This window comes from Cottoperca gobio, chromosome 6, assembly GCF_900634415.1.
Source record: "Cottoperca gobio chromosome 6, fCotGob3.1, whole genome shotgun sequence".
NCBI lineage: Eukaryota > Metazoa > Chordata > Actinopteri > Perciformes > Bovichtidae > Cottoperca > Cottoperca gobio.
Window position 1 is genome coordinate 14871752 of NC_041360.1, and position 13439 is coordinate 14885190.

The 13439-nt window shown below is 42.8% G+C and overlaps 1 protein-coding gene across 1 annotated transcript in view; it reads right to left on the reverse strand.

Annotated features, from left to right (window-relative positions):
* The window catches only part of otogl (otogelin-like), a 26727-nt gene continuing 13288 nt past the window's right edge, over positions 1-13439 (reverse strand). The window contains 29 exon segments of the mRNA XM_029433233.1: positions 1-695; positions 825-904; positions 2508-2553; positions 2799-2918; positions 2992-3096; positions 3239-3417; positions 3598-3664; positions 3773-3813; positions 3992-4096; positions 4228-4329; positions 4458-4565; positions 4701-4805; positions 4977-5189; positions 5301-5486; positions 5583-5724; positions 6054-6271; positions 7364-7553; positions 7634-7726; positions 7856-7879; positions 8172-8314; positions 8409-8586; positions 9801-10376; positions 10378-10709; positions 11096-11175; positions 11269-11386; positions 11472-11750; positions 11834-12013; positions 12151-12177; positions 12376-12532. Coding sequence (XP_029289093.1) covers positions 495-695; positions 825-904; positions 2508-2553; positions 2799-2918; positions 2992-3096; positions 3239-3417; positions 3598-3664; positions 3773-3813; positions 3992-4096; positions 4228-4329; positions 4458-4565; positions 4701-4805; positions 4977-5189; positions 5301-5486; positions 5583-5724; positions 6054-6271; positions 7364-7553; positions 7634-7726; positions 7856-7879; positions 8172-8314; positions 8409-8586; positions 9801-10376; positions 10378-10709; positions 11096-11175; positions 11269-11386; positions 11472-11750; positions 11834-12013; positions 12151-12177; positions 12376-12532 — 4395 coding nt within the window. The 3' untranslated portion in view covers positions 1-494.

A 13439-nucleotide genomic window follows, 5' to 3' on the forward strand; every position in this document is an offset into this window, starting at 1 on the left:
AGGTCACATTTCAGAAACTCATTAAACTTTTCTAACGAAACAAATACCGCAGAACACTTTAATTTTTACAAAGGCTAAGTGTATCTCCTAAGACAAACCAAAATAATATTTGAACCCAAAAGTGGATATAAAAAATGCAACAACTTCTGCGTCGACACAATTTCAATTGTTAATATACAGAACGGCTAATGGCATCGTAGCATCACTTGAAAGCTCTAGAAAGATGACTAAGTTGGCACAGCAGGTCTTAAAGAAAATAAAGACTAATGTGCAGACAAAACTATTTGAAAACAATCTACATCTTGACATCAGTTTTTTCAATACAACTACAACTCAGGGTCAGTGTTTTAAAGTGTACTATAGTGACAAATGAAATGAAAGATGGCTGGTTTTCATGCTTGTTTATCAGTACTGTAAAAATCTTTTATCCCTCTTTTCATACATTCTCTTTATTATTTATGCTCTCATTTGTTTATGCTCTCAGAACCTTGTTTTTAGTTCCACTGGCAGGAACAGTCCAGAGGCTCTTGGAAGTTGTACTCCACAACTGTGGAGTTGCGAGAGCAGTATAGTGTGACAGAGCGGGTTTGTAGTCCACTCTCGCGGCAGCACTTACAGAACCGGGCGTGACTGTTGATGTTAAAGTTGAATATGGTGGCAGATGGGCATTTCCCATCACAAGAATAAACTGTTACCTGTAAAAGGAGGGAGGATGAAGAAAAATAGAAGCATAAAGCATAATTGTAGTCTTTTTTCTTTTCTTATAACGTTATAATAATTTAGTTTCAGCTCCTCATTTAATTAGCATGTCTCTCTTTTCTCACCGGTGCATTGCTCCTGCAGTCATCTTTTCTAATGGTAGTTCGAATGGCCACACGTTTGCATGTCTTACTATCCTCTTTACCTACACACATGTTCACACAGAAATAAGATGCATACACACAGACACACAGTACTATCAGAGAAATCATATTACCAACATGATATACCATTTAACAGCAGAAAACATACACGGAGAAATGTGCACACACACGCACACACACACACACACACACACACACACACACACACACACACACTTGTAAACATATGCTCACAGACAGACCCACGCTTTGATCATTTTACCGCAGAGATCTGTCACTCACACAACCCTGAAAGGCATATTGAGCAGGGCTCTTTGTTGCCCAGCAGTAGGAGCTTGCTTTTGATTGACAGTTGGGTTTCGGGGGGGCACAGTTCTCACAGCAGAGATCTGGCTGTCCTATTGGCTACTGACCTAAATCTAACCTTACTTCTAAGCCAATCAAAGCTGGTCTAAAGGATTATGTGTAGGGCTGGAATGTATGAACAGAGAATATTTTGTTTCATAACTGGTGTTCACACTTTGATTTGATGAAGACATCTCTATTATATTTGACTTTGCATATTGTCTGGTGGTTTCACACTAGAGATTATTGCAAAGTTAGATGTTGTCCATGCGTGTAGTGTGTTTTGGGGGTTAACCAGTGAAAGGAAGAAAATAAAAAGACAAACATAAGAATAGACTGACATTCACACAAAGCTTGAAATTGCAAGTGAATGAGTCAATGTGTGTCCAAAGAATCATTGTAAATGGGATAGTGCAAGATGGTGGTACCTGTGTCACAGTTAGTACTACCAGTGGGGATTACGGGATTAACGGTAAATGGTAAAACACCCACTCCAGCACCTGGGAAAATCGTCAGGATCGCAGCCGTCGGGTTCAAAGAACGTCATGAGAACACACACAAGGTTACGTTTGGTTCAATAAAACACAGTTCAGCGTCACACACAAACACACAGAGGATGAAATCAGTGCAGCTGGCATGCACATGGATTTCACTTCTCTTTAGGGAAACTCCGGGCAGCCGGCCAAGGAACTCAGTCATTTGCTGTACTATAAAGAGCAGCTCAGCAGGGAAAACTCTAACCCCTGCACCATCTCGCATCCTCGTTGGTAAAAAGGCTCATTATGGAGCACCCTGATTGGCCAAACTGCAAGGTCACTGAAAAAGCAGGCAAGCGGGCGAGGCTGCAATGCCGAATCCACAGAGAGAGAAAAACATCACCACTGCATGTTTATTAAAGCTTTAATCCACACACCTTAGAAATGTATCTACCCAATATCATTTTCATAAAGCAGACATGAAGTTCACAGTTCATCAGTTTGTGTATTGACTTAATAATTATATTAAATGTCGTCATAATAATTTTAATATTAAAGTTTTTCCACCAAATATTCCTTCTGTTTGAGCTGTGCTGGCTCTTGAATATGTCAACAGAAGATTTGGGGACAAACTGGGAAAGCCAGGGATTGTGGGAATTGTAGTAATAGGCCAACAATCGGCTGTATCTTCACCCTCTACCACAGGCCACACCCCCAACCACTCAGCCAATAAGCCCATCCACTGCCAGGCAACAAGGCGCTCACCCATCTGATTGACAGCTCAAAGCATTACCAGAAGCATCAAAGAAATGTGGAGACTCACATGTCCTGCAGCAACCGTCTACATAGCTCTGAACCACACCGCCATTCTGCAAGAAGAGAGTTCGAAACCAGAGTTATGGGGAAACACAATTTAAAGGACACCATAAACATTTTAATACATCATTTGGTCACGCCAATCAATTAGCCTCCAGTAATATTTGGCAGATAAAAGTTGAAAGTTGATTAAAAAAAATAGCTGTCAACTGCTCCATCAAAGAAAAAAATTACTTTGTAATGCATGTTGTATAAAATGTGAGCAGGGAATAGAGTGCTGTTCATTTCTGACACTGACCTGCATACACTCTGTGTCATTGAAAGGCGGGCAAACCACCCCAGAGGCAAGTATCACCGCTCCCACTGCTGTTTCCATGCAGTCGTAACGTGTACAGTTCTCCACCCAGGAACTCCCTGCCTGCACACACAATCAGACTCAGTACAGCTCAAAAAGCGGATCATTGAGCACGTGTGGATGCGTTTGTTCTTACAGCGAAAAGCTCTGTTGTCCCGTTTTCGTTGGTGAAAGTACAGGAGACATTTTTACAGGAGCCGCAGCACACCTGAGGGTCCGTGGAGGTTGCGTACACCTGGTGCTAAAAAGATGATGCGAATGCAGAAGTGAAGGATGAGCATAAGATGGAGAAAGGAAGACACGTGGATGACGCATTGTGTGTAAGTTACAGTAGAAGAGATTTTGTGAACTATCAAAATGTTGTAAATGTGTTGGACACATACTGGCCCACATTTTTGGGTGCAGTTGACGGATGTAATTGCCATGGCGTAGAAGCCAGAGTCTGGATCTCTGTGATGCAGGCAGTGGACAGTGTAACACAGCTCTCCTTCAAAGTACTGAACCAGAGACTGGCCTGGGCCCAGCACTGTTACCCCTTGGAAAAGACACACCTCTGCCTTCTCTATACACACACACAAAAACATAGGATAAATAATCCTACCATACTGTAAGTGACAAAAATAATGTTTTTCATGGTAAATATGAATATGTGGAGAAGTGGATGAAACAATGTCTACTGCATGTCAAGTGTCACACTAGTCAGGTGTGTGTCTGTGAGCTTTCATGCTTGCGTTACACATACGGCATGAATGCTGAGGACAGCCACAGTTGGTGCCTCCTCCGTCTGAAACCTCGACAAGCACTTCCCCCTGAGAGAATAACAGAGTGCTGACTTAACAGAATTTGCTCACTTTCTCTTCCTTCTATCAAAGACTTGATGAGACAGGGACTTTTGATGCAGCTTTTTGCTGACTTACCACCTGACAGATGGGGACGGAGCTGTCCTCACATTGGCATTCTGGGAGTGACAAAGAGAGAGAGTGAAAGCGAGAGGTGGCGTGATGTTTATACAAGTACGTGACAGACATAACAACTACTGAGATTAATCCAATCGTCAACTCGACACACACACATGCAACAAATAGGATGCATATGTATGTATGTATGTATGTATGTGAGTGTTGCTGAGTGTGTACCGCAGTGGTGCTGCGGGCAGCAATGTCCAGGGACAGCCGTTTGAACCAAAGAGAGACCAGGTGCACAGGTCACAGATGATTCACGGCACAGGTTGACATCACACACTGCAACACATGAACGAAAGTATAAACATGACTTTGAAGACACAGACACACACAGACACACACAAACACACACAGACACACACATACACACACACATACACACATAGACACACACAGACACACACACTTACCACAATGGTACTGTGGGCAGCAGCTGTTGGTTGTGTTCAGATCCACAGCCAGAATTTCTCCATGTGAACAAGTTGGAATGGGTTCAATACATGATTCACACACTGCCAGACAGAAAACACAAACAACAAATTCAGTGTTGTTGCTGTAATTGATGGAGGTGCCAAAGATTGAGACATAGCAGATGGCCAACCACACACCAAAGACTTCCGATCTCACAATTAAAACTTACCACACAGGTAAGAGTAACAGCAGGATTTTGCCCCCCTGACCTCCACTAGGAACTGATCTTCCCTGCAGTTGGGGGCAGACACAGGAGGGCAGGCCATGGGGTCACACTCTGAGAAAGAGGAGTCACAGCAAAGTGTTTAGTGAAAGTTAAAGTTCAGGCTAAATATCACATTAAACAAAGAGTTTACAACATGTTTTAAAAACTTTGCAAGGAAAGAGTTGAGAAATTAAAGTTAGTTTTCACCACATCTGTACTCTGGGCAGCAGGACAGAGCGCTGTAACCAATCACTAGCCTGTTCCCATTATCACAAGGTGGAGCTTCGCTGTCACAGATGGTCATGTTGCACTCTGACAAGTAGTGAAGGAGCAAAAAAGACGATTAGAAAAGATCATTTAATGGGTCATATGTTCACTTAAATTCTTTTTTTAGCTACACAATGGCTGAACCATCATAAGAAATCTAATGTAACTATAAAGGGTGAGACTTAAAAGGCTCCAGAAGTTTGTATTTGGACTCACCACAGATCTTTTTTGGGCAGCAGGCTCCTTCTTCTAGCACATCCAGTACATACTCTCCCTCCCTCTCACACAGCGGTGTTGGGACAGAGTTGCACTCTGGCTCCACAGCCACCACAGAGCCATTCTCCATACAATTGTACAAACAGCAGCCGCGAGCAGAGCCATTCCACACCTCACCAGGGGCCCGGGGGTTGCCCTCATTATCTGTGCACACTGGATACAGCAGGACCAAGTAAATACACTGTGTGTGAGTCTTGGAGTAATATAAAGCAGTTGGACAGTGCAGTTTTCATCTCAAAGACATGTAATTACTCTGTCACTCACCACAGCGATCCTCAGTTACACAGTAAGGGGAGTCAGCGCGGTGCAGGATGGTTCCACTGCGGCACACACACTCCTCTCTGATGAAGGAGCAGGTGGTCTCCTCGTAGTATTCTCTGTTCAGACAGGTGCGACTGGCGCAGGTGCTCACACATGGCTGATACTCCTTACCAGGGGGACACCGCAATGCTGCAGGATGACAGGCATTTAGCAATGCATGAGCAAATGAGAAACACAAATGAGTACATCTGCGTTGGTGTCATATCTTTGCCTCGGTCTCCTTACGGCAGAAGTTGTGTCGTCTCCAGCTGATGCAGACTTGATGTGTGTAGCAGACCGCAACGTACGCCGCCAGAAAGTCACACTGGTGATCCTTGTAGTGCAGGTCCCCCGCCCACATGATGTCGCAGAACTGCTCCGGAGAGACCTGCAAACACACAACCAAACCAAAGTCATATAGGTCTTCAACTCAATCTGCAGATTTCTTTCACACAATTAATGGTTTGGTATTTAAAATGCCAAAACAATTGATGGTCAAATAGTTTGTTTTTTCCGACCAACAGTACAAAAACAAAATACATAACATTTACAATGTTAAAATAAAATGTTGCTTAATAAATGGCTTGAATGATAAATAAATTGTTAAAATTGTTGAAGCTTAATTTCTTCATCAACCTATGTTTTCAGTACTGAAGTCATGGCAATGTAACTTAACTCGATCAAGTTTGTAAAACGCTGTGTGAATACTGTAGCTACCTTGCTGTGGCATGGCATGAAGGCTCTCTGGTGGAGCATGGAGAGACAGGTAGAGCAGTCCCCGATGGTGCAGTTTTCTCCGACTCTGCGTGTGTGTTCGGTTTCATCGGTGGTGTGGACTCTCCAAGCCTGCAGGAAGAGCACCATGTCTCCCACCTCTCTGACCACTGTACCATTGGGCAGCCTCAGGTCATCTTCGGGGTTCCCGTCACAACAACCTGACGTAACGGGCAGACAGATGTTTGCTATAGGTGTGTGTGTGTGAGTTATATTGCTGCATTGACAGTAAACAATATTTATATGAAGTGAGATAATGTGTGTGTGAACCTGCTTAAAGGGATAGTTTAGCTTTTTTAAAGTGGGGTGTATATATATAAGGTACTTATCCATCGTCAGTGTAATACCTACAGTAGATTACGATCGGCGCACAGTCTGGAGAAACAGACAGGAGTACCAGCATGGAAGCTAAGCAAAGTACTGCTGTGGGCAGCATAATAACATTTAGCCACCTAAAAATAGAACACCAAAAATAATCAATACCAGTTTAACTGTATACTCTATTTAGAATATTTTCATTGCTTTACCTCGCCGTCACTTTCTGACGAGCAACTGAAGCCATTACATCCATCTATGCTCTCTTCACCAGACTCCTGTGACAAAAACAGTCATTTCATCTTGCAGAACACAGAGGTTGCTGGTCTACCACTGCCTCTATCGGTTCATTTGTTTGTGTTATTGTCTGACTTTGGTGAACCCAAACTAACCCTTTAAAACACCAGACTCACACAAACTGACCAATCGAAGTCAAAGGTAGAGCAGCAGCTTCTGTGTTCTGCGATGTAAAATGACTGTTTTTGTGAAAGAAGTCTGGTTGCTTTGAAGAGAGCATAGATAACGGCTGTCTGACGGGGTAACGTGGTGAGAATATTCTAAATACAGCATAGACTTTTAGGTGGCTAAAATACACTTTGCTGCTGCCCCCATCCACAGCAGTACAATGGTTTGATCCCGTGCCCGTACTCCTGTCTGTTTCTTCAAACTAGTGCCGACCATCATCTACTGTAGGTAATATACTGACCTTTGTATCTAAGTACCTCATACAACCCTGCTTCAAACTATTTGAACTATCCCTTTAATTAAACCAAATGGCTCTCAACATCTCATATTGTCATATCCCATAACGATTCAAGTCAAAGTGATGCTGCTGTTTAGACATTAAGCCTTTAGGTGCTGATAGCTGGCACTTAGATAAATGAGACTGGTGCTGATGTAGTCAAAGCTGGTGTGAATGTGTGTTTGTGTGGACTCACCACACAGGCCTCGAGTGGGCACAGATGCGTTATAATTAGCGATGTACTGCATCACCATGATACCAGTGCTGTGATACCATTGTATGCTGACCCCGCCAGGTGTGTGGATCAGGTACATGCTGCCCGTGTCTTCCACATAAAGAGAGTGGCGGGAGAATGGAAGTCTAGCAGGTCTGTAGTTTACTGTCACCTAGAGACAGATGGACACACAAGAACCACATTATGTATGTGGGTTCAACCCTCGACAGTAAATGAGTTATAGAGACTCACCTTGCGATCCAGTCGGTTGATAATGATTCTGTAGGAGGCGGTCGTAATGTTCAGCTTCTTAAAACACAGACCAGATGTTCCACCTGTAGGACTCTGTAAGGGAGTAAAATAAGACCATGTAATGATACAAGATAATATTTATAGAACAAATAACTGCTTTTGTTTTTGATGCAAATGTAATTGTAGGGAATGATATCGTGTAGTAGTAACAGCAGTACTCACAGTTCGTCTGATGGAGTTTACACTCTACAAAGAAAACGAAACATATCACAAAGAAATATAGTTTTAAGATGTCTTATGATACAGGTCATATTATTATTACCTCCGCCGAGGAGTTATGTTTGCGATTTGGTTTGTTTGAATGTTTGTCAACAGAATTACGGAAAAGCTACTGGCCCGATTTTCATGATACTTGGTGGAAGGGTGTAGCATGAGCCAAGGGGAGTGGATCGGAATCATTTTTCAATATTTTAAATAATGGAAAAGGCCTTGGCGGAGTTCTGCGCTCTCCAAATGCCCTTCTAGTTCCGGATGTTACCTGGCTGGTCGGACATTTCTCCACGGTGCCAATGATAGTCTCTCTGGGCAAGTTAACCAGGATGTAGGAGCCGTTATCATACAAGGCCACGTTGTTGCCATCAAATGTGATAACACGCAGGTCTGACATCACAGTGCAGCGACCTGGTAAAGGGACATTTTTATCGAAAACGATGGATTTAAATCACTACACCTGCTTCTTACTGAATCACTGGGAAAATCAAACAGCTAAACTTACAGGGGCACTGCCACTGTGGACAGCAGGGGTCTGTGTTGATGAGGATGGGCATGCCCAGCAGACTGCACTGGGGCTGGGTGGTGTTGTAGCGGCAGTGTAGAGAGGAGTTGTGAAGCAGCAGCTCTCCATTGAAACAGATCAGCTCAGCACACTCATCAATGCGGTAGGAGAACGGAGACTGTGGAGACAAAGACACACATTTTGTCACAGCACTCCTTTATAGCCAGCTGCGCAAACATTTGCATTTCTATACATTCATCTGTTTTATTCATTATTACACAGTGCCTACATGCACGTACAGATTATGTTTTCATACATAAGTAATAGCACGCATATTAATAATATAAATTGAAATTTTACAATGTAGTGTTTATACTTGTATTTCTACAAGTAGCACATTAAGCATTTTATAATTTGTACTTCATTTCTAAGAATGCAATAGGCCTTTATCACTAAAGATATGTTGACAGTCTCAGTAATTAAAGCAAAACTGTCAATAAAAAGACAATAGCTGCTTTGGTTTCAGGGTGCTGGTATTGTTTTATAATGGCTCACTGTCAAACTGTCACGGCTTACCGTAAAACAGAGGCATCATTAATGTTATTACAGTAACATCGGCACGTTTCAAGCGAGTCAAAATGTCTGCAGTGAAAAAGGCCTATAGAGTAGATACTGAAATAATCATTTTAATAGTAAATGTATTCATGTAAGTAAACAATTACATAGTAAACCTAGCAAAAATGTCCCAATTTATCAAGATACTCAGGTGCTTAACGTGAATATTTATTGATTTTATAAAGCGCCAATAAACTCCACAATCTCCACGCGCAGGTACACGCACGCACACACCTCTACGACATCTAACTATAACAAGGACCACGATTGAAATAAGTCCTGTGTGTGTCTTGTGTTATCCTTGATGTTCTTTTAATTGTTTATGTACGCTGGTGTTGCAATCATTTAATTATCTTTTCTAAAATAAATTGTCAAATAAATTTTTAAAAATAACAGTTAAACCCTACTTCTTTGTGGAAGATGCCATTTTTATTTAATTACACCTTTTTCTGACTTCATTGTTATTATGTGCTATTTATTTTTTAATACTTCTTTTATGGTTTTTATATCCGTTTTTAATTCCTGTGTTGATTTTATTACGTGTTATATTGATTTCATTCTCTTCTAAAGCACTTTGAGCTGCATTTTATGTTATTAAAAGCTGCTATATAAATAAAGTGTATTTTTATTATTATAACAAACAAACAAACAAACAAGAAACTGACACAATTTATCAAGTTCAACACACAAGTCTTTCTTCAAAATGTTTATGCGCAGGTTTAAGAAAAGTATGTTTAGTAGCTGTGCACTGAACTATAACTACACCGCAACACTTACTGTGCAGGAAGTGGTGGGCAAGAGGAAGGGATGTGTGGTTGATGCTTCCTCTGTTAGAGGAGAGGTGTCGGGGCTTGGGATCATTTCTGTGGTTATCGGCTCAGTCGTGGGCTCGACAGTTGTAGGAAGTGGTGCTGTGGTTGTAATAACAACTGTTGAGGTGTCTGTCGGGGTGGAGGTCTCTATGGCGATGGTTGTATCCGCAGGTGTAGGCTGAGGAGCTGTTGTAGTTTCGAGGGTGGTTTGAGGGACAGATGTGGCGGAGGTGGGGGCAGTTGTGACAGTTGTAGAGGATGGCGGCCTTGTAGAGGGGGACGTTAAAGGAGGTGGAGTGGAAGTTACTGGGGATGTTGCCGATGGTGTGGTCACGGTGGTGGAAGTAGGAGTGGAAGACAGAGTAGTAGGGGATGGAGGAGAAGAAGTCGAGGTGACTGTAGTAACCTCAGTGGATACAATAGAGGGTGTTGCTGTGGTGGTGGTTGTAGTGACTCCTGTGGTTACCGTAGTTTGAGTGGGGGTAATCTCAGTGGTGCTGAGAGTGGTCGTCTCTGGCGGGGTTGAGGGAGTGAGAGTGGATCGAAACAATAGTGGTGGGAGGAGCAGGAGGAGTTGTAGATGGAGGCGGGGCGAGCGGAGTGGTGACACGCTGTGTTGTACTGGATGTAGTAGGGGTGGTAGTGGTCGTTGTGGGCCTCGCTGTAGTGGAGGAGGTAGTCGTTGCTGTGGTGGTGGTGGTGGTCGTAGTGGAGGTGGTAGAAGTGGTGGTTGTGGTTGTGGGCCTTGTGGTTGCTGTAGTGGTTGTAGGTGTTGTTGTTGTTGTTGTAGTTGTAGTTGTTGGTGGTGCTGCTGTAGTTCTGTTGGACCGTGTCACATATGCAAAGGGGGTCGGAGTTGGAAGAAGGGACACACCTAGTAGAGACAATTAATATGGTATGTACATATTTTGTATATCGATTAAAAATGATTATTTTTTAAATACATTTAAGTAATAAATTAAGGGTTCCCACACCTTCCTAAACATCAAATTCAAGGTATTTTCAAGGACCTTCCAGGCCCAGTCAAGGACCCAGCACAACATAGTTTGAGACATGGATCAACATCAATTACTGTTACAACACCGAGAACTAGCCGGCTTTACAGAAGCTCAGACAACCATTTAAAACAGAAATAGGCTTAGTCGTGTGAACACTCAATTGTGCTGTGTTACAGTGAAGGTAACAACTAACGTTGAAGACTAACCCTGAATAATATATGTATTGCATAAAACCATAACAGACAAAATCGGTCATACTCACAGTCCTCTGTGTATACACATCTTCTAGTCACTTCATCAAGGACCATGTTTTTGGGACAACGCGGGAAGCAGCCCTCCACACTGCAACAAGCAGAAACTATTTCAGCACCTGAGCTACGCATTGATTATGTTGGTTGTATTTAATGAGTGCTTTTAATGAGCCAAGCCTCTTACGGAGGCAGGAAATGGCAGCGGGTGGCATCTGGGTCACTGCATGTGTGGACACAAGGGCTCGCACAGGCCTGGTAGCGCCACTCGCACATCATACGGTAAGGTATCACAAAACTGCTTTCTGCCAGAAGAGAGGAATTAGTTAGTTTTTGTGTGTATGTAAAGACATGTGTGTATGTGTGTTGGTACATGCATGCGTTTCTGACCCTCCAGTGTGAAGCTGCTGCTGGCTTTGAAGCCCTCTGAGGTGTCATATCTTTGAGCTCGTGCAGCAGTGCGTGTCAGTATCAGAAAGGTTCCAGGTTGGCCGGCAAGCTCGAATGAGGTGTGACCTGGCAGAAACAGCCCCTGGTGCTGGATAAAGGTTGCTCTGCGACTAAACTCTGGCTCTCGACTCCAGCGCTCCAACTGAAGACGGCTGCGTGCTGACACGACAAGGAAATAGTTTGGTCTCTCTGCAGACTCAAGTGACACCACAGGGACACCTGTGAAAATAAGCGAACGGGGGTTAATTTATCCAAAAAAACTAAGAGTAGTATTGTGTTATTGTGTGAATGTGGATGCTCACGTGATGTTCTGTCCTTCTGCAAGCCTGCTGTGATCATGAAGTTAAAGAGTAGGCCTGGGGCAGGGAACTGTCCTGGTCTCTCTCTCACCAGAGGAGACACTAAGCTGCTGGTGCGATTCACTCCGAACATGGTGTCATTATAAACAGCGCTCACCAAGGAAAATGGGCCATCGCCTAGCTCTGTGGGGAAACGCGAGAAAGAGAGAGGAAATGAGCGAGGTGACAAGCTAGCAGAGTTTCAGAGTATTTTAAGGTTTGGAAACGACAGTCAACAAAACAGCTCTCTGAAAACCAATAATCCTCATTTTTATACATACCTTGATTATAGTATTCACAATCATAGGCTGAAAGAGAGCAAGTTCAGAAGTTCAGAAGAAGAACAGCTATGATGTAACATGTGACTGAGATGAAAAATAGGCGAATATTAGTGGTTGCAAAGACGGACTAGTGAAAGTGGGTCAAAAAGGTACGCAGGGGTCACATCTCTGACCGACCCGGAGTAGAGCAAAGTACTATGAGCATGTGTGTGTGTGTGTACTCACGACAGACAGAGGGCGATCTCCAGTGGATTGTGACCCCCTGTTGACAGCATTTGTGTGCATATGCAGCGATGGACGTACAGAGACACTCACAGTCTCCCCCACGGTTACAATTGCAAGTGTCTGTCAGGCAATTCCTGTAGAACCAGGCCACATCCACCTGGAGGGTAGGCACAGTATGTATACATGGTCAAACACAAACACACACAGATATATACCGTATATACACACACACATACACACAAACAATCATGAAGCGAACCAGGCCAATCTCGCTGGGGGAAACTGTTTAGGGGGTGAGTAGTTTTCAATAATTCAGACAGCGGAGGAGTGATGAGATATCAGGACAAAGGAATGTGGGTCAACCTCTGGTGCAGAGGGGATCAAATGAGCTCTATAACACACTGACAAAATGCATCAGCAGTGAGTTGGTCTGTTTTTAACACTGGCTACTGCAACTTATATTTGAGAATGAACAAATTATCAAAACCTTAATCTGTCGTAGTTTAGTTTATTTGAGAATGAGCAAATTAATGAATCCACAAAAGGTATAAAAATGTCAGAATTAGCCAAAAGGCTTTTTTTCATCTGTAGTCTCTGGCAAAGGGGTTACAAAAGGCTTCCTAAAAAAAACAAAAAACAAAAAACAAGGCATGCTGTTTAGAAGGCTTCCCAAAAAAACATCAGAGCAAAAACAAAAACAAGGCATACAGTTTTAAAATGTTGGAAAATGACACACAGTTTTTAAAAGCAGTAACAGCAATAGTGGCATATATACATACAGATCAGCATTGCACACAGTCGTTAAGAGGCGGAACAATAAACCACCAATAATGAAATTATATAAAACACACATTAAATGCATCACACATGACAACAAAGGCATTGTAAAATAAATATGCAATTAGTCCTTACATGTTCATCTCCTTTCAAAGTGAAAGAGTCAAATAAGAGAACTGGGTATTTCACTGTTATCTTTGGCTACAGTTTTTTATGAGGTGGCCCCTGTACATACATACACAGCTCCATCTTCTGGTCACATAGAGAAATACAATACTGTAATAAAA